The sequence below is a fragment of the Glandiceps talaboti genome, chromosome 1 (genome assembly GCF_964340395.1).
Source record: "Glandiceps talaboti chromosome 1, keGlaTala1.1, whole genome shotgun sequence".
Lineage (NCBI taxonomy): Eukaryota > Metazoa > Hemichordata > Enteropneusta > Spengelidae > Glandiceps > Glandiceps talaboti.
The window spans coordinates 23,295,788-23,318,070 of record NC_135549.1 but is presented as its reverse complement, the minus strand read 5'-3'; the positions used below and the strand labels follow the sequence as shown (position 1 = coordinate 23,318,070).

Below are 22,283 nucleotides of genomic sequence, written 5' to 3'. Positions count from 1 at the left end.
TGATACATTTTAACGGTGGGAGGGTCATGTTTAGAGAGAGAAAATTGGGGAGGTCACTTTTTAGCACTGTGGAATAGGGTGTGCTATTTTACTCAACAGCCCGGGCCTGATTTCCCCCGGTCCTCCCCCCCCCCCCTTTGTAATTACTGAAAGCTTCCTTATATCATTGGGCAAGGTATGCCATGACGGGCGCCCTCACACATTCGGTCGATCGCACGCGATCAACCCATCTGTGTGGGCGCAGCGCACTGCGCGACGTATCTTACAACTGAAACGGTTGGTCTTGTTTTTTTGAGGGCGGTGTTATTTTTGTTTGAAAACTTCTTTGTTAAATATAATGACTTAAATAGATCCAGTTAAATTGATATTTGAATCCGCACCCAAAAACCAGCTCCTCAATGAATCACAATGTCAACTTATTACTAAACTATTTATATATTTAAATAGACCTCTAAATTAACATGTACAATTTCTAACGATTGAATTAGTATTTTGGCAATATCAAGTAAATATACCCTTGTCAAATCGGAAAACTAGTATCAAAGTTATAGCTAGTACAGGTTTAACACGATGAGAAAATGATTTTATAAAGGTACGTTATAACACACTATCAGTTCAGTTACCAAGTTTTTAGCAATGAACTTCCGGTCTGTCTTGTCGACGATGCATTATAACCTTTGTAAATCATTTGATCTACCAAGCTGATGAATATTTTGGTCACGATAAGAAAAGATGACAAATATCAAAAAAAAATTATAATAATCACATACAACTATTACACGTCACAGTTCACATTTGAATTATCACTTTGTAAAACAATTAATTTTTTGTAAAAGTACAACCAAATTATTGATGTAAAAAATATTTCTTCCTAAAAAAATTCCAACACACTGTACTTTCCCATTTACGTTATTAGACCAACTTGGTGAGTTCAATTTATTGCAGATATAACGTGTGCTCTCGGTACAAATGGTTTTACGAATGATGCTTACTTCTCCAAAATGTTCGGGCATCATTGAAGTAATGTAACGGTAAATTCTCTGAGTTATAAAATTGAGAAGAAATACATTTATTACATTTTGTTTCTAAAGATACCGTTACGTGACATCAGTTCACAGTAATTAAACAAGGAAAATGTGATATATTAAATGCAATGCCAATCTCAATAGAATTAAAGCGGAAGGCTATATGTTAGTACAAAACAGTGTGGTGATTGAAAAGATGACACTACTGTCTATCTATTTCATTAGTGGAGAGAAGACTTACCTCGCCACCGTGATCTTTCTCTTCCGCATGACGCTTCTCCACATTAATTTCGATACCGTCCAGATCACGAGCAATAGGCAAACTGTGGCTCGCAAGTACAACAAGAACAAGACATAATATAACGTGGGTGCTGACAGCTTTCATAATGTCTGGGAGGTTTTCTCGACTGCTTTTAAGTTGAAGAAATAGGAATGATATTCAACCAGATTTAGTTCGCTTTTAAATGTGGAATGACGCAACACAATCTGCCGTTCTCAAAACTAATAGACACAGCGATGGGTGATCAAACATGGGTTCGACTATTCGAAGATGTCAGAGGGTGTAATTTGAACATAAGCTTATACATGTAATAATAAACTGTAGTAGTATTCTATTCTGTTTTGTCACCCTTTGACCAACTTTATCTTTGCATCAGATATGAAAATAAAAGTCAGATGAAGGATTCGATACCATACCCCTAAATACAACTCGTACGTAGTGACCATCCCTGATTGATGATAAATATGAAAACTAAATATTTTTGAGAATCAATGATTCATAAATACTGAACAAAGACATACCCTCGTAGAATTGACATTTGCATAGATTGACAATAGGAGTCACTTGCGTCATCGTGTAGTCATAATACATGTATGGACATACTCCGTAATGCAGAGTCTGAAAGATGAAAGGTTTAGAGTTGTGGTATACATCCAGCATTTTTAACTTCCATAGGGAAGGTTATGTTATGCGTTTGTTTGTTTGTCTGTCTGTCTGTCTGTCTGTCTGTCTGTCTGTCTGTCTGTCTGTTTGTTTGTCTGTCTGTCTGTCTGTCTGTCTGTGTCTGTCTGTATGTATGTATGTATGTCTGTCTGTCTGTCTGTCTGTCTGTCTAGATCTCTCTCTCTCTCACAGCATTATGTATGTCCGTTTGTCTGTTGTCTCTGTCTGCTTTTTTCGAATTCCATATAATTTGATACATACATTGACAACAACCAAACGTACGTGCATTTTAAAGCTGACAAATGTAACTTTTGGTTTTGATGAGTACTATGCATAATTAATGATTTTTGGTAATTAGGCAATATCTTAGAATGAAAACTTCAAATGTCATTTATAAGTTGGAGATAGATTGACGATGAAAAACTTTCACAATTGATTCTTTCTGATAATTAGGTGATGTCTTGTGAATTCAAGCTTCAAATTTCATATAATTTGATACATACATTTATGATAAGAAATCGTGCGTTTTTGATAATTAATTAGCGCACTTCAAAATGCAATAAGTCGACATTGTTGTATGTTTCTGTTATCAACTTGGTCGAGTTTTGGGAATCAAGTTTATACTGTTCGAATACGTCATTGTCCCTCAGATATTGCATGTGCGACGTGCACTTGTCACAATACATGTAGATTTTATACTATACAAATGATGAACAAAGATAATTCCTTCCACAGCTGTGTCTAGTTCAATATTTCAAAATATACTAATTACATATTGTCGCTATTTATATGGTTAATTACCATTAAAATGTCATGGATGTCATAGCAATTAGAAGTAATTAGTGATAATTGATAGCTGTTGTTTACGCTCAATTTGAGAGCACCCATACATTCAAATCAATGCAATTAGAGGAAATCATAACATCAGATTGAGATCCTAAAACATGTGTGTACCTACTGTTTGATCATGATCTGAAATATGGCGGGAAGGAAAATATATATACAACGTGCGTTTGATCATCTCCAATAATGTGCATTCAAAGCTGGGTATATATAAACCGATTTAACATGTTTAAAGTTCGACCAAATGAAATATTATTCCGCACACACACACACGCACGCACGCACGCACCCACCCCCCCCACCCCCCGCACACACACACACACACACACACACACACATACATACATACATACATCACATACATACATACATACATACATACATACATACATACATACATACATACATACATACATACATACATACATACATACATACATACATACATACATACATACATACATATATTCCCGGCCTTTGCGTGTCCTCGTTTGTCATTCAAGGGTCTATGGTTATTGATAATCGTTGTTTTGAATATAAAGTAGTTTCATTAGACATCGCTGAAACACGTAGTAGGCTAACCTATTGTAGGTAATGAGGGACAGCATTTCAGACAAAATAACGATAAGACAATACCACTGAAGTCACTGAAGGTTATGGCTTATGCAAGACCTTGTATATATGACACACAGTTTCGGCAGTATATGTTGGAATGTGCTATACAAATAACATATAAGGACTTGTTAGTAAGTTCATGATGATAGGAACACTGGCATGAAATGACGTGACATCACATCACGTCACGTCACGTCACGTCACGCACGTCACGTCACATCACATCACATCACATCACATCACATCACATCACATCACATCACATCACATCACAAAAAACATACAAAACACATTGCGACATTCAATGTGAGTATTGCATTGTAAAAACTGTTTCACGCGTACGTTTTACAATGTAGGCTGTCACCCGAGGGAAAACCCAACTCGTTCATTATCTCGTGATACTGTACTGGACACCAGCATACTCTAAATTTAGAACATTTTCAAGGAATCACGATGGACACCCACGTAAAGTGTATGTTAATGAACCGTTCAATCAAACGACCTTTGCTTTGTTACAGTATCGAGACACACACATGCGTATAGACAGGGATTGTCAACACCATTCTCTTCAAAATAGTTCGTGTTATTTTCTTCTGTTAAAAAAATCTCTCATGCAGATTTAAACGCAATGTGTCTTGCTTTTTTTTAATTTGTAGAGGGTGGAGTTAAAGTGAGTCGGCGTTGGTGATAAATCATCCCTCCAAGTTTCGAAAGTTTACCGGGGCGCAAAGCACGCCGGGTTGTAGCATCACGTGATACATTATCATTGCAAGTCAAGATGGCGCATCGCAGTCGATTAGTTTAATTTGACGAAGTTACGACATAAGAATTGTTTTTTACGATGTCGTCCGCGCCAGATGATGACGGTCCGTATTTACTAGATCTCAAGAGTAAGAAGATACACTGTTTGACGAAACGGACGTTCAAAATAGGTAAGGAATGCCAATGTGACAGATCGACACAATGCCAGCTGCAGATTGTTTTTGTTTACACTAATTATCTCTTGGTTATTGGCGTCGGAGATGACTTTTTTTGAGGTTACGGTCGTATCACTGAAAAGGTGAAGTTGTTTATTGTCCGATTGATCACGGAATCAGTATGCAAAGTCTGCATTATTGTAAAATGTAATCCAATGCATTCGTTTGAACTTAGTCACGTTTACCGTATTTCGACGTCTTGAAAATCTAACACCTTTCTGTTCTTTTTTGTACAATAAATACATCATTACATGTATACTGGTAAGCAATGTTCGCGTTACAACACGTTTCTATTCCCATTACTTCATCATGAATCCCTCTAATAAAAGTGAACGGGAATTCTACAAATGTGGGTTGAGATGTATTATCATATTAGGTTTCACTATGACAATGATGTCCCCTCCTCGGTGACTCAACACGTAGGTGTGACCAAAATAGGGTTTCCCTTTCAGTGTGCCACTACTGTCAGTAATTTATTGGTCTGGGTCTTTTCGTAGAAACACAATGTACAAGAGTTGTAAAATACTAGGAAATCAATATTATAGTTATGAGCCAACATTTCACTGAAATCATTTCAATGTGAATAGCAGTCAACTCCTCCCCTAATTGAAATACATGGTTTGTAATAATGAAAACTATAGGCTGTGAACAATCAATACAAGTCGTTGATTCACATCATGTTCTGTATGTAATAATAGGGAGGGGTTTCTTATTTGAGCAAAAAAAATGCACACTCCCACAATGTCCTCCATTACCATTTAGTCAGTATTTGTATACAAAGATCCTCTTGTCGTATACATGTATGCAAGTCACTAATACTATGCCTGTATCTATAATTGGTAAGAAATCAAAGGAACAAGTCGAATATGTCCACAGTAAAAACATCAAAGTGTTTTGTAGCATTAGTCACATCTGCATGTATATGAAAATAATAGGAAGTACAGGAAATGATTTATCACCAAAATGTCCCAAGATTTCAAGGTTACTACATTTTGTATTATAAATAATGATAAAATATTTGGGAAATAAACATGTACATCTCTCACGAATATACTCAAATTTAGACATCTAAGTGTACAATGTTGCCGCTGTCATCACCCTACAAAAAAAAAAATTTTAAGTGTCTCTTTTCACCAAGTTAAAATAAATGTACATATTTCACCCAGATGTTTTAATCATGGAAGTCGGTAATATTTCCAATGTTTTAATCATGTAATGTTGTGTGAATATTTAGACGTGAAATTTCAAAATATCATTGACGATTGAAGTAGGTTACTGATAGGCAAGTGTTTATCAAAGGAGATAGATAAATTTTAACCACACAAAGAAATAACATGAACTCAGACAACCAGCCCTCCTAAACCTTCCTTACTTCCTGATCATATAACACAACAAATACTCATGAATAATACCTTTGTTCACTATCCCACTATCTGTATCCTGTATACTATCCTGTACTTTCATTTCACTCAGTGTCACTGAAAGGTCAGGGTCAAACTAAACACTTTTATAAAGTAAATGATAATACTGTGATGAATGTGACAAAAAAGTCAATTTATTTATGAATTATACATTGTAGTATAAATATTACAGTTCTTCAATATGAAAGTGTAAGATAGGACAATAGTAGAATAGAAATTGATACTTGGCTCCATTTTATGTAGTAATAATAGTGAAGTTACTAATATTGGAATCTAGATTTTGAAGCAACTATGTCACTTTCATCCGAATCACTCAGACATCATCACTCAGCGTAAAAAAACTAGATCCCAATAAGGTAACTTCGCTGTTTTTTATTAATATTAGACAATGTACCTTTGTAACCTGTTTGGGAATAACATTTCTCTAGTAATAATAGTATGTCCAATGTTTAGTAGTCTGTGACATGGATTTTGAACCCCTACTTGGATTATGCAAGATATGTCTTCCATTATGCAAATTAAGGTTTGCAACTAATTTACATATTGTGATGTCATCACCATAAATGAACTAATGAATTATCTATGTTTCTGAACCTTAGGATGGGGAGGTGAATATGACATCACATTACCAGACGAGGACTGCAAAGGACTGTGTTGTGAGATTGTACGTCAGGAAAAAGAAGTTAATTTATTCCCATTTTCCATTCTTACTTCCTGTTTGATTAATGATGCCGAAGTGGATGAGAAAACACAGCTTCTGCATGGTAGGTTCAAAATCTGAGATAAAAAAAAAAGAGCTCGGCATGTGGGTATTTTGGCTTTGAAAGTTTGATAATTCAAGGTCTTGTAGAAATTGTAAAAAAAATCAGTGTGGTCGTGATTATGGAGGGCACATCATGAATAGAAAATTAAAGCAATAAAAATGATTTTGCTGTCAGCATTGTTACAAGTACATATGTTACCTAGTTATTTGAATACCAGCATATAACTAGTCATGTATAGGGTACATGAATATGTATGAAGTATGTACTCTACTACTACTATACAATGTACGTATTTGCGATGTCGTACTTGAGAATAATCAAGTATTAATATTTTAAAAGGTACTAGTATCTTGAGAGTTACTACCCATATAATTTAAAAATCTAAATACCCAATCATGGGCACTTTAAAACACAATAAAAAGTAGTGCAGTATTTTCCGAGTACATCATCTTTGGTCATAAATTTACAACATATTCAGTTACATGTTGATCAAAATGGCAGGTATGTTTTGTTGTTATACATACAGACAACATGATTTACCTAATGATAGAATATATTTATAACATACAATGATGTGTAGAAGAATGTTCATGAGAAAATGTGTATTTTTAGTAAAATCCATTCAAATTTCTTGAAAGTAATAGTTATTGATCTTGTGAACTGTGAAGTTTGATCTTTGGTTATAGATACATGTAGCAGTGCCTTGTTTAGTAAAGTCAATACAGGTAAAATCTGACCCCAGGTGTGTGTGTGTGTGTGTGCATTTAATTTGTGTTCCCTAACATAAGAAGTATTCCATGACACAATAAGTACACCATACCAGGTGTACCATGATACCAGTGTTGCATTCCATAAGTATCGTTACATTTATTTCAAAATTGCCAATTACCCACCCACCCCCCACACCCTTCGTTTCCCTAAATTCTAATGTTTCAACCTAAACATTGTCTTAGGGTTTGCACTAGTGGATTGCATCAGTCAAGCAAACAATTTTTAAATGTCTTAAAAAACTGGACAATAAATCATAAAAACATAAGTCGTTCTACTAGATTTATAGTCTTGTGAGTCACCTACTCTACACCCCTTCATTATTTCTAAAAAAAAAAAAAATAGTTGACAGGTGACAGGAGGAGCATCACAGATTCAACTAGTTGGCAAGCTTTTAGAAACAATGTATGACTATTTTGACGATTGTGTACTTGTGACAACCATCACCCAATAATATCCCATTTATCTTGGATAAAGATGAAGTAGAGATGTACTTACATGTAATTGATATGATGGCCAGAGTGCATGAGAGATGTTTTACACTGAAGGGATTAGACACTTAGGAGTCATGAATATACAACCATAAATATTTCTGCTGACTCCCATAATGCATTGGCCAATAGCAAAGATACCCATCAAAGGCATATGATCAACTCGATGTTTCTCTGAAATCACAAGTAATTGTAAGTGATGTAAAATCATGAAATGACTCTACAGAACCCATAGTTTATGAAAATGTCTCTATTTCTGGGAATGGTGTTCCCCTTTAAAGATACAGAACAGCTGAAACCATGTAAACTAACGTGACAAGATTGGTTTGTTTTATTACACAGGTAGCACTGTCAGGTTGGGAAAGACAAGCTTATTCAGATATGAGGCAACAAGGTATGGCACTATCACACAATATCACACAAGCTTTTTGAATAAACATACTTTGCTCGTTTTTGCCAAAAGTTCCTCCCCCTAAATGAACATTCACAAGTACAACATTGACTCGTACATTATGTAAACCATGGCAAAAATTGTGGCAGTCACACCACTATGATCGATAATGTAAAAAACATGGTAAACACATTAAAATACAATTGGCAACTCAGCGCAGTACATGTATATCACATTGAAGCAGTAAATTGTAATCATCTTATCAACATGTAAGTAGTAAATACAGTACAGAGAACTTGTTATCATTGAAGATTGGTTAGAAATCTGAAAATGAAGTTTAGCAATCACTTTGACAGCAGACCCCCCAACGTTGGCAAAATTTGTTTTTTGAACTTGTCTGACGATTGTCCCCAAGTATTTTACTAGTCAAGAAAATGTGTACGATATACATGTACACTCTCAGAGACAATTCTGTGTTTGAATCCAGAACAGGTTTTATGTAAGATTTTCAAAGCAATGAACTCATCACGATAGAGAATGACAGTACATCTATGTAATCCAATTTTTGTCAGATTCATAAAATAGAATTGTTTGACATGCCAATGTAGATAAGTAAATAATACATAGAAATAGTTGGCTTTGTGTCATGTACTCAGTAACAGTGTTATGTAATTTGAAAGGATGGATTCCCAAAATACATCACATAACTGAGGGTATATATTTTGTTGTAAGGCAGTCTTTACATTACAGATCCTAAACTAAAACAAAAGTATTCATTTTTTCATTCAATGAAAATAATTTCATTGTCATGTAATGAAAGACTGCCATTGTGCTCTCATTTATATTTTGGCACAAAAGCAAATGAACAAAATTTCTAAATTGACGTGATATTTTTTATCCTTTTTTCTCTCTCAGAAGCAGAAGTAATAGAAACAGTGTATCCGATGACACCGATGTGCAGGCAACAGTTGGTCCTCCCCCTAAACCTAAACGACTACAGACCAAACCTATTAGGAATGAGATGGGGACGACAGACAGTAATAGTAATGGCAAAAGGACAAGCTTTGGGGAATTGTCTGATGACTGGTGTGTCATAGTTCAACCTAATATTGAGACTGACTTGATACAACAGTTGCAGACACCAGCACAAGTAGGTTATTATCAGTTGTTGTTAATAGTAGAAATATGAACTATGTCTAATTTGCTTCTCATAGACTCATAGTCTTTATCTGGGATCACTCTTGTTGAATATGTATATGCCATACATTATATGCTGTGCACCAGTTGTATCTTCCTTGCAGAGTATGAAAACATGTCTAGCAAAAAAAACAGGATAATTTCTACTGCCCATAAAATTAAGAATTTTTGCCTGTTTGTATGTTATATGTAGTATGTATAAAATGTAGCAATCCAACTGACGATGTTTATATTCAACTTGTAGTGCATATATTCAGGGCAAGTTTACAAAAATATAAAATATTAAAATCCAGCTGTATGTATGCTACATGTATATAGCTTGTGTTCAGAACAGTATCAGTAAAATCTGTACTGATAGTGGCCAGATATCAGTTCAAAATTCTTTCTAAAAACACTTAATAATTTTGCCATCCTCTAGACTTAGAAAGTTTTTCTTCCTTTTTCAGATTGATTGATAGTTAAAGATGTAACCTTTCAGTTATAGTTGAAACTTTAAAATACATGTGATCTATTTCCGCACCCACTTCAGGTTGCCCACTTGGCATCATCTTATATGAGTAGACAGTTGTTGATGTTAACAGACATGGACATCTCACCTCTGATAGTGGACCAGGTCTTCAGAGCACTCCAGGTATGTCTTTGAGTAGACTGAGTTGTCAGGTTTTAGCTTGTCAACAGTTACAGAATTCTGGGAGATAAGATGTTAGTATTTAGTATTACCGGTTTATCTTGTGTAATGACAAAAAAAAAAGTTTAATTGCATACAATGACTAGTTTATAAATTAATTTTCAATATAGAATGATGTGTTCGTTTCCACAATTTTACATTTTCAGACATTTCAGTAGAAATTCTGATATATTTTGCACATTGTCTATCAATCAGCTGGTAGAACCATTCCATTTTGTTTTAGGGGCTGTTAAATATCCATTGAATAACTGCAAGATGGAACAGTCCCGAAATATTAACAAAGTTATACTGTAAAAGTTGTGAACTATGAGTTTGTTGAGAAAAAAACTTTTGATGACAATGCAACTTTTAAATATATCTGTTTGAGCTGGAATGGTGTGTCCCAACATCCCTCTTTTTAAATGGTGTGTTCCATAGTTTGAGAGGTGAATAGGTTGGATGACATATGTTACCTGTAATTGCTCAAGGCCACCAAAACAATTTATTATTAATTGTAAAAGTAAATAGTAAATGTAACAGGTTGTTTGGACTAGATAATTGTATTTGTTATAATACATGCAATGTAATTAATTATCAGAGGTGGCAAAAAAAGAGGATTTATATACATCTGGCATTTGAGTTTATGTGTGTTTCTGTTGATGTGTGTGTGAATGTGTACCCAGTATGTATGCATATGTGTATGTCTCTGCCTGCCTGTCTGTCTGTCTGTCTGTCTGTCTGTCTGCCTGTCTGTGTCTGTCTGTCTATCTATCTGTATGTATGTATGTATGTATGTATGTATGTATGTATGTATGTACGTACGTATGTACGTATGTATGTATGTATGTATGTATGTATGTATGTATGTATGTATGTATGTATGTATGTATGTATGTATGTATGTATGTATGTGTAAGCACACACATTTATAAATTTGCTAATTTTTTCCTTCTCTTTGCATACAAAATTGTAAGTTAATTTCTTACTAGTTTTTGTGGTAATCTATTTTTGAATGTAGGAATTTACATAGTGGCTGTACTTGCTAATTGTCCAATGACTGCGATATAGATTGTCTAAATTTGTATTCTAGTTAAATCACAGACAATGGTCTCTCCAGTGTCTATGATTAAGGACTAAATACAATCGTGTGTTGCTACCCAAAATTTAAATTCTAATTTAAATTGTAATCTGTAAAAAACATTCTCATCTATCTAATGATTTTGGTGTGGTAACGATCGACCAAATGCCGACGCCAGTGTGTACGTGTGCAACTTGTACAAATGATACAAGTAAGTAAGTTTGTTCGTACCCAAGAATTTCAGTTTACAATTTCAATGATACAAATTGTCATTGTGTAATAGTGTTTGGATCGTGTTAGAACAGGTCCCTCAAAATATAATTTTTCTGGTTATAATTTGTATGTATAAGCTTATAGAAATACGTGTTTACCCCAGACTGGGTGTCTGGCCGTACGTACGTACGTACGCACCGAAAAAAAACGTAGCAGAAACACTGCAACTAGACTTGAAAAAATAAATATAACAAGGGAATCTTCGGATTAGGCAAGAACAACATGTAACCAATATGTGTGAACAGCCACTAATATGTTGATAAACTACCTTGGTCGGATTTACCAAATGCTCCTCCCAGATAAACAAACGTATTCCGTTGCACATGCGCAAACCTACTTCCGTAGCATGGGCACATAGCCTGTTTGGACCTTGGCCTTTAATAAAAATTAACACCATATACTAAATAAGTATGTATTGGTGTCAGACATCAGACTACTTGCTGATTGGTAAAAAAAACTATTTGTAGAAGGGTTTCCAACTGAGAATTGCATGTACACATTCCCTGATGGTTTGTGTGAGGTCATAGTGGGGTCAGGAGGTCAATAGAGGTCATGATCTAATCATTGATAAGTCATATTACTATACACAGTCATTTTTTGTTAACAGTTCAATCTGAGGTGCTTTGGAATTTCAGCTATGATATATGACACAACTATCAGAGACAGACACATAGTTTATAAAACAGTAGTATTAAAAACACCAAATGCCAGACACATTTAGTAATTATTCAAATTTTGAAACTTAGTACATGATGACTGAAAATATTCCAGAGATAAAATGTAGTGTGAATGATATGTAGAATATATAGATGAAGTTATAACAGCACAACTGGTTGATATTATAGCCAGACATGATAAATCTTATTACATAAAATTACTAATATTATATTTCATAATCAAAATGTGAACAGACACTAATATCATTTTATTGTAAAATACCAGTGATGTATATATCATCTTTAAGCATAGACCCAGCCTGTGTTTTGACAGTCATTTACTATCATTACATTTTTTACATGCTTTGATTTTATTGATGCATAGATGACTCAAATTCCTTGGTAGCAGGGCAGCTCTATATTTTTTCTGTTTCTCATTACCCGACCAACCCAAATTTTCAGCTTCGACATCAAAATAAAAAAATATTGTTATTTTGGCCCACCCATCATATTTTGTGAAACAGTGCCCTCTATGGCAAGAATAAGCAAGTGTCTAGGCTGCCAATGTCAACTGCAGTCATGGTGGTGGTGATGACACTTGTTCACAAACAGAGCATTTCTTTAATAACTATATATCTGAAGGAAATAGGCTTAGGAGTCCAGAACCCAAAGTGTATGAAAGTACCTTTATTTTTGGGAGTGGCGTTCCCCTTTAAGTGTAAATGCCAATACTACCGATAGGTCTGTAATACTAGTATATATTACATTCTTCTATATATAGAAAATTTACTGTTTGTATTGCTTTTTCAAAGTGTACTGTCTTTAGTTTCATATCAGTTGACAAAATGTACATTATATTTACTTGTTTCTTCTCCTTATTTGACTCCCAGGAAGTAGCAGAGACCAATGAATGTATCATTGTGGATTTTCTGAGGGATTTTGGGGAGGAAAACAAGAGAATTATGAAGGATAGGGGAATGGAACTTGCAGAGAAAGATAAAGATGCTGGAGGAGAGAGTCCACCACCAGAACCAGCCGAACCATTATGTCATAAACCATTAATTAAACTACTACTTGATCTCCTTAGATATTCACTGGTAAGATTTTCCAATCTCTATCCAAAGTCCTAGATCCTAAGGCTGTTCTGTTTTGTAGTTGTGGCTGTCCCTTACCCAAAACAGAGATATTTCTGGGCCCTTGAATATTTATTCAGAATTTGATAAAAGTGGGAAGCTGTTTGATTTTGTGATAGTCATGCAGAGATCTAGCTGTGTCGGGAAAAATAGTTGACAAATTTGTGCTTTTGTTACTGTTTGTACTGAATTGTATTAAAACTTAAATCCTCAAGTAAAGGTACGTGTGTCTGTCTGTGTGTGTGTGTGTGGGGGGGGGGGGGGGGGCTTAATCATAACATTCTCAATATGCTAGAGTTTAGTGGGTACTTCTCCAAAATATGTTGGGAATCGGGCAATTTTGACTTACCTACCTACCAGGACTACGATCAGTACCCTTAACAAAAACTGCATTGACAATGTATAATACTGTAACAATACTATGCTTCTTTGTCAACTCTTCTTAAGGATATTGCAATGTCTGACAGTATATATTGTAATGTGAACACAATAAAAGAGGGGTTTTTACTTGTCATAATACAGGTGACATGCCTTAAATTATCAAATGTAAGATTGTTTTGTGCTAATGAATGCATTCATTCAGATGGACTTTATTTAATGGCTGTGAGGAAGAAAAATGTCATGACAACTATTTTCCTGGTTCTAGGATCCAGTCGAACACAACATACTGTGGACAGGTCTCCTTGCAAAGCTGAGTCTACTGATGGAGAATCATGATATGTTATTAGGGTACAAGGCAGGGGCAGTACTACTAGGTACCATGGCAGCTCATTTGCAAAGTGAAGAAATTCAAGAAAACACATGTAGTGTACTGGCACAGCTAGCCAAGTATAAACCTACTCCTAAATTAAAGGTAGGTATTATTCTGAACTGACACTGGAATGCTGGGATTTTTGGAATGATGTTCTTGTTTTCAAGCAAGGGGTCACAGATAGTTCATGCAAAAAAAGGTTATTCTTAAAGGGGAATACCACTCCAGGAAATAGAAGCAATTTTTATAAGGTACAGGGTTTGGAGATTCATTTCATGATTTTACCTCTAATTACCTATAGTTACTTGTGATTTCAGAGGAACATCAAGTTGATCATGTGTTATGGGCTATTGCGGCAGCAGAAATAGTTATTCATGGTTGAACAATGAATATTCATGAGAGACAGTGTACACTGAAGGGAAAACGCATGAATGGAATCATGAATATTCATTATGGAACCAAATATAATTATTTTTGGCAATTCTGAACACTGCAAACACATACATTGAATCACCCAGAACCATTGACATCATAGACATGTCCAAAATCATTACAGTAACAGTAACTAACATAGTAAAGTTAGTGTCTTCAACAAACATAAGTTTTGACACCATTCTGGTGATTTGGTTTTATCTATTAATGAACTTTGGGTTTACTTCTAGGGTGCCGTCCGACAGTGTGCAATAGAGTTAGTAGTTAATGCTATGGAGAGACATTTAGACAAACCCAATGTGTTGAGACCAGCCTGTCGTCTATTAGCTAACGTTGTAGATACCACATCTGAGGTGACAGCCATGACCCCTGAATCAGAAGGTAAGAATATGACAATACTGAGTCTATATGTGTTTAGACAAGTCTTCTTTTAGAGATTTTCTTGCTGTCTTACTAAAAAAAAGTGTCTGTGATCGTGACTTACTAAAATCTAAAATATGGACGGTAGAAGTAAATGTGTGAAAAAGTTGAAACTGTGTTAGCCTTTAGACTAAATAAAGGTACTGTACATCGAATGGTAATGACTTTGTAGCCAGGCTGTTAGAAACAATTTCAAATGACTGAAAATTGTTCAAATGGTATTCAAGATTGTCAGTAGAAATGTCATATCAAATTTTCAAACGTCACATGTGAATTACAAGTAATTTTACGTGCTTGATTCAGCTCGGAAAGTAGAAAATACACATATAGTATGTGTACAAGAATGGGAATGGCATGTATGTAATCATCCACACAACAACAAAGGGACCCTTTCAGTTTTGTGACAGTGTTTTCTATAGTATTCTTTTTTTACAAGAGAGAACAGAGACAAGTAGTGTCTTCTGTAGTTAAGGGACCAGGATTCCTTTCTAGGATTTGATCAGGCTATGTTGATACCGTTTTGAGTTAAAATGAAGTGTCAGTGATTATACATCTTATCAGGAAGTCACTGACGAGGTTCCAACATCCTTGTTGCATTGCTTAAGGAGAACACCTAACGAAGTAGATATCACCCTCTGTCCACACAGTTGCAAGTTCTAAATGTTATAATCATGAGTTTGGTAAATTATCTTTTCCCCAAAATTGTAAGAATATTACAAATAACAGAAATATATTTTGAAATTTTAAAAATTGTGGGTTTTTTTGCCTTTTCAGGCTTCAATGCGCAAGAGTTTGACAAGATGATGGTGGCGTCCCTGGAAATGATTGATTACATTCGTGACTATGCTTTACCAGTTCTGGAAATGGCAATGCAGGAATATCCCAAGGATTTTGGTATCAATTTTGATGGAAAACAAGTCCAGGAATATTTCCAATCACCATCAAAATTTAAGTATGAGTAAGTGACAAAAACTCTTGTATTTTTATTTTCTAATACCAGAATTGATTTTGTCGAGGACAAGATGTCTCTCTTTATTCAAAAGTCTACGTACACTAAAAGTGATCTTTGTCATTGTTGTTCATGTTTTATTGCTGCAAAATGACAACTTATGAACAAAATATATTAGACATCTTTGTAGTTATCAGGGTAGAAATGGTGGCAGTTATTGTTGTCCGTTTATTTGTATTCGCTTCATATATGCCATAGTTGATAATATGACAGAACCCCATGATGCACTAGTGCAAGGGTGGCGTACTTGGGATATTTGCATTAATGCTTGCAGTGTCCTCTGTGGCCGTACTTTCACTCACTTACAACAGAAAATACTCAGGACATGAATGCAAATATTGCTGAGTACCCACATTGGCACTCATGTGACATGGGGTTCTGTTATTATTACATATGTTTATCCAACAAATTTCCATAAAAATGACTCCATACGGTCACTTTCGTGTAGAACGAACAATCATGTCCTCATTTGCATATCATTTGCATGCAGGTATGCAGTAATGTTTTCAGTATTCCACTGCAGTGCAAATACCAATTGTATGTGTGCACACCGGTGCAAGTAATCTCTGATACATACGTAACAAAAAAAGTAACACAGTGACTTTGCATAATGATCAAAATATATATTTGTTAGTTTGTCACTCATTTGTACGTCTTTTATGTAAAATTATTAGACAGTTACCTTTTTTTTGTAGGAGGGAAAAAGAAAAAGCTAAAGCACAAAAAGAGGCTGCTAAAAATATAGCACTTGAAGCAAAACAAGTAAAAAAGAAAAAATCTGAACAGAAAGGACAGCTGACGGGAACGGAACCAGACACAAAGACAAAGGCAGGACATATTTATATACATTCCCTGAATAAACAAGATGGTGGAGTTTCTCCTAATGAACTTGATAACTTTGATCAAATGAAAAGACAGCTTAATACTGTGTCAAAGACACCAACATCACGTAACACCAAGGATGGTGATGGTGATGATGTTTTTGCCACTGAGGGCGCTAAACATCAAGTCACATCAGATGATTATGATTCAAGTGATTATGATGATGATGAGGACGATATAGATGGAAGGAGAAGGTGGGGAAAACCAGGTGATCCCCACTATAAAAGGGAACGAAAGAAGTGGGGATGTGCCCAAGAACCTGTGATCCCAGCAGAGTTGGTAGGAGCTGATAGTACAATACACAGTAGACGGAATATGCCAAGGAAAGGCACTAGAAGTCCTGTGCAGGAGATGGCGGTTAACAAAGTGAAAGCAGCACCACAAAATGTAAAACCTCAAAAAACCATGACAACCAAGAACCATTCAGCTGTAAGTAATTTGAAGTGTTGGTTCTGTGTGTGTGTGTGTAGTGGTGGTGGTGGGGTGGGGGGGGGGGGGGGGGGGTTGTCTGTGTATGTATGAGTGTTTATTTGTGTGTGTGTGTGTGTGTGTGTGTGTGTGTGTGTGTGTGTGTGTGTGTGTGTGTGTGTGTGTGTGTACATGCGTTTAGAATGAGAGTTATGTGAATCAGCCAAATAATTGTCTAATTTATTTACCAAATCCAAGTGCAAGAAACATTTGTTCATTGATGGTATGGACATCTTGCCAAGACATACATGTACTGCTTACAAATTTTGGATGGTAGACTTACATGCATATCATCACTGGTATTAGTCACAGTGTATTTAGTAACACCCATGATTAAACTATATGATTTTGTATTCCTTAATATGCAAAGTATTGTGAAACAGCAATAATCAAACAAAGTCGTCATCAGTGTTACTACAGGATACATTCAGTAGCAAAAGGAAACTATCTGTGCAATTTTCTTCTGATGCTTGAACTCGTTTCTGAAAAAAAATCATCTTTTTTCTCTTGTTGTGAAGATAATCAACTTTCTAGGTACTCTGTGGCTGAGTGGAAATCAAGTCCAAGCTGTAGAATCACTGACCAAGGCAACAGAGGAAATCTTACAGGCTAGGAATAAACAGAAGGCCAGTAAGAGAGATTCTAACACAACACCAGATAACTGTATAATACAAACGGATCCCACTGTCTGTGCCAATGCACTCAATGTGTTTGTGTCACACAAGTAAGTATCAGCACTTGAAATAAATCATGAGAGTACACTAAATGATAGACCCTCAGTCTATCACTAAATATGATTTAGCAAGAGACAGTATGGCAGTTTAATAAGTCAGCCTATCGTCCTCATGTTGACATTTTTAGTGTCTGTAAGATATGAGATATTGTGCCAATGTGACCGATTAGAACTGAATGACATGATTCATCTTACAGTGTAGTTGACATTGATATCACTACTAGCAAATGTATCCTTTCTCTCTTGACACTCAGTTAGTCAGTTAGTCTAAGTGTTTTGTTTTGTTTGTTTGTTTTTGTGGGGTTTTTTGTGTTGTTTTTTTTTGTTTGGTTTTTTGTTTTTTTTTGTTTTTTTTTGGGGGGGGGGGGGGGGGGGGGGGGGAGAAAAAGAAAAACCTGTGGTTTTGCCAAAGGTATATATGTGAGAATGAATATTCATGAACTCTGGGTTCATTCTTAGTAATGAAAATTTCTACTCACAGAGTCAAAAAATTCTTAGAAGCAAATCTCCAAAAATTTGGGATTCATTTCCAAGAAATCTTTTGACTCTGTGAGTAGAAATTTTATTGTAATGTATATACTCATGTCGTCCAACCTTAGTGAATAAAAATCAACCAAATCACTATTTCAAACTCTTATTTGGAGAAAAAAATAGTTACTGGTATGTGCTTTATATAATCACCATTAAATACTGTCCTGTTTTAACTCTGAACTCCTCATTGAAGTACAGGTATAAAGTATTTACAAGAATTTAAACATGGCAAATATATTCATGGTTGCACAATGAATATTCATGAGGTATATTTTACATTGAAAGGAATAAGCACTCGGGTGTCATGAATATTCATGGTGCAACCATGAATATATTATTCCTGCTGACTCCCTTGAAGCAATAGCCCATAGCAAAGATACCCTATAAAGGCACAAGATCAACTTGATGTTTTTCAGACATCGCCAGTATAAAATCATAAAATAACTCTCCAAAATCTATAGCGTATGAAAATGACTATTTCCTGGAGTGGTGTTCCCCTGTAACTCCAGCCTATCAAGACATGTCATAACTTTATTGCATTGATTCTCTCAATTCTGATAGATCTAAATGGACACTGACTGCTGCTGCTAGAGTACTGCCATTAACTGAGACGTTATTTGCTAACAAAATCCTAATGAGACCTGCCGCCGAGGTTGTTACCTTAGTACTATCTCTGTATGGTCAAGATATATTGAAACATTCTGCAGCTGTTGAAGAAGGTAATAACTGCCGTTTATTCACTTGACTCGCAACTCATCATAACTGTTAATATATGTGGTGTAACTGATAATCAGATGTTATTCCCCAATAAATTTCTTCGTTCAACCAAGGCAAATGCGAGTGACCTAAGGGGCCTTTGTCACTACTCGTCTAGCGACTCATGGTGACAACCCTTAGATCAAGAGTATTTTCCTTGGCTGAATGAAGAAAAATATTGGAGGATAACATAATTATACCACCGCGAGTAATATCAAAGAAAAGTTTGGGAAAATAATGACAATTTGAATGTTTTGACATATTTCGAACACATCAGAACCAATGACGTAGACGTGCATTGTTGTGACGTGGAACAACCAGAGAATATATTCCATATTTTTGGCTTATGCATGGTATAATGAGATGTTAGTCTCCAATATATTTCTTCATTCAGCCAAGGAAAAGACTAGTGAGACAACCTTATTACAGAATGAATTCTGACATCTTTTCTAGATACTATTAAAAAAGAGCTCCACTATTAAATCAAAATCATGGAGGAAGTGGTTCCTCTAAACATCAAAAACAGATCGTGATGTGACTAAAAAAGACTTTGATCCACATACTCTCAGTTGTTATGCCACAATCATTGTGTTATGTCTGTTGATAGTGTCTTCAGTGTTACGATACCTCACAGATTGCGTTTTGAGATTCAGTGATTACGTTTTGAGATTCAGTGATTGCGTTTTGAGATCCAGTGATGCTCTGAGGTTCAGTGATTGCGTTTTGAGATTCAGTGATTGCGTTTTGAGATTCAGTGATTGCGTTTTGAGATCCAGTGATGCGCTGAGATTCAGTGATTGCGTTTTGAGATTCAGTGATTGCGTTTTGAGATTCAGTGATTGCGTTTTGAGATTCAGTGATGCTCTGGGATTCAGTGATTGTGTTTTGAGATCCAGTGATGCTCTGAGATTCAGTGATTGCGTTTTGAGATCCAGTGATGCTCTGAGGTTCAGTGATTGCATTTTAAGATTCAGTGATGCTCTGAGATTCAGTGATTGCGTTTTGAGATCCAGTGATTACGTTTTGAGATCCAGTGATTGTGTTTTGAGATTCAGAGATTGCGTTTTGAGATCCAGTGATTGCGTTTTGAGATCCAGTGATTGCGTTTTGAGATTCAGTGATTGCGTTTTGAGATTCAGTGATTGCGTTTTGAGATTCAGTAATGCTCTGAGATTCAAAACCATGATGCTCCATTATGGAATGTCTACAATGCAATGTTTACTGAGGCTGAGTTGTTATTTACCAGATAGCCAATACGTCACCACAAACAGTACAGTCATACAAATGAAATTGTCTAGATCTGATTTGCTGCGTTAGTAGACTTTAAGACTAGGATGCAAACATGCATTTAACTATGTATGGGATTTATCATTCTGATGAGGATCGTTGACCAAAACAGATTGAAAGCTCAATGCTAAAAACTGTTTATGGGTTACAACATATGTAAATCATTTGATCTACCAAGCTGATAATCAGTTTTGGCCATACATGTACTGGCTTGTTACCCTACAATTATCATATTAATGTATACAACATGTCTCTTTTCTTGTGTACTATAGGTTGGCCAAGTCCTTTCAACAGAGACAACAGAGAAGACCTTGACGTGTGTTTCAGTGAATTGAGTAAAGTCCATGATCAAGTAGATGATGCTATCTCTAGAGTTAGTGACAGTGGAATAGAGAGTGAGGAACTCATCAAGAGATTACAGGCATTACAGAATGAACTGTTATCATACAACGCTTTTATATCCCTGGCATAGACGGCTTTACAGCTAACTTAGATAGTACAAATATCGGCGTTGGTGGCGCTCTGTTACTGAGCTACATGTGTGTGTAACATAGACCAACACAGTGCCACCAACGATGCTCTGTTACTCTGTGCTACATGCGTGTGTCATGTAGATCATCACAGCGCCACCAACGATGGTCTACAACTATACTGTAACTGTACATGTTTATCGTATCACTGTTATTTATTTCCAACACTTAAAACTCACAGATAGATTTTCTAGCTATCGCAATTACATCATCGTACACACCACATCGCCAGATCATCTCAAAACCCTAAAAAAACATCTCTTGATGACTTCCAACATATATGGATTCCAGCACTACTATATCACACAACTTTATTGTAATCATTGGGTGTATCTAGTATACAAGAGGTTGGCTTTCAGATGACATTCGATATTGTCATTTTTTTTCCCACCAAAGACTCTGTTGTGATCATTTTGGTCACATTGCATTTTCTCAGCGCATAGATTTAACTAGTATTTAATATTCACATTAATCAAGTATAGACATAGCTGTAATCAAAGTAGTGACAAGTTCACAAGGACACAGTTTTCTTGTCCATGTGTCAGTGACTTGTATATCCATTTAAACCTGCAAGAGTTGTAAGGGGTGGGGGGGGGGGGGAGGGAAGGTGTTAATTTCTTTCAGTCAGACAACCAACAATATATATTCACTAAAAATAGTTCAAATACCACTAGTTAGACATTGTACATGTCAATTAGAGGTCTATTTTATCTATGAGTACATGTAGTGTAAGAGTAAGTGGTGGAAATCATGATTCATTGGGGTGCTGAATTTTGGGTGTTGACCCAAAACTCAATTTGATTGGTTATATTGCACCATACTATGGATACTGCTACACAAACATGTTTACCTAAAGTGATTCAGTACATCTCATGGTAAACAGTATAAAAAAAAAGTCATTGTATCTAACAAAACAATTTCAAAAAATATTCCAATTGCAGCTAGTGCAGATTTACTAGTTGCATCACTTTGTAGCGTCTTTTAAAACAAAAAATTTAAAATGTTTAAAGAAAGAGAAGCTCCCTACTTCCAACTACCACAGACTGTTAAATAAGAAACCTTTAGAGTGGATCACAGAAATGACAAACTGAATGATTATCAACTATGAAGGAGTCCTTCAAATCAAGATTGGTTAGTTATGACATAATGCATGCAGGTGTCATTTTAAACTTCCTAATAAGATTTTTTTTTAAATAGATTGTTTTATTGTACAGCCCTGTAATAATTGTATAGAAATGTACG

General features: G+C 35.5%; 1 protein-coding gene across 1 annotated transcript; it reads left to right on the top strand.

Moving 5' to 3' along the window:
* Positions 1-4,207: 4,207 nt before the first annotated feature.
* On the top strand, positions 4,208-21,610 carry LOC144438770 (uncharacterized). The gene is made up of 13 exons (XM_078127933.1): positions 4,208-4,358; positions 6,424-6,592; positions 8,194-8,241; positions 9,154-9,388; positions 9,965-10,066; positions 13,000-13,206; positions 13,889-14,095; positions 14,656-14,806; positions 15,620-15,803; positions 16,550-17,165; positions 17,723-17,928; positions 19,030-19,187; positions 20,784-21,610. Exons 1-13 carry the CDS (start codon positions 4,268-4,270, stop codon positions 20,981-20,983), a joined length of 2,574 nt encoding a protein of 857 aa, XP_077984059.1. The 5' UTR covers positions 4,208-4,267; the 3' UTR covers positions 20,984-21,610.
* The last annotated feature ends 673 nt before the right edge of the window (positions 21,611-22,283 follow it).

What these genes read in the sequence shown, in the direction of transcription:
- LOC144438770 (XM_078127933.1), top strand. Translation starts at nt 4,268, where the DNA reads ATGTCGTCCGCGCCAGATGATGACGGTCCGTATTTACTAGATCTCAAG. An exon ending in ACACAGCTTCTGCATGGTAG is followed by an intron (nt 6,593 to 8,193) that starts GTTCAAAATCTG and finishes TTACACAGGTAG; the next exon opens with CACTGTCAGGTTGGGAAAGA. An exon ending in AGTTGCAGACACCAGCACAA is followed by an intron (nt 9,389 to 9,964) that starts GTAGGTTATTAT and finishes CACCCACTTCAG; the next exon opens with GTTGCCCACTTGGCATCATC.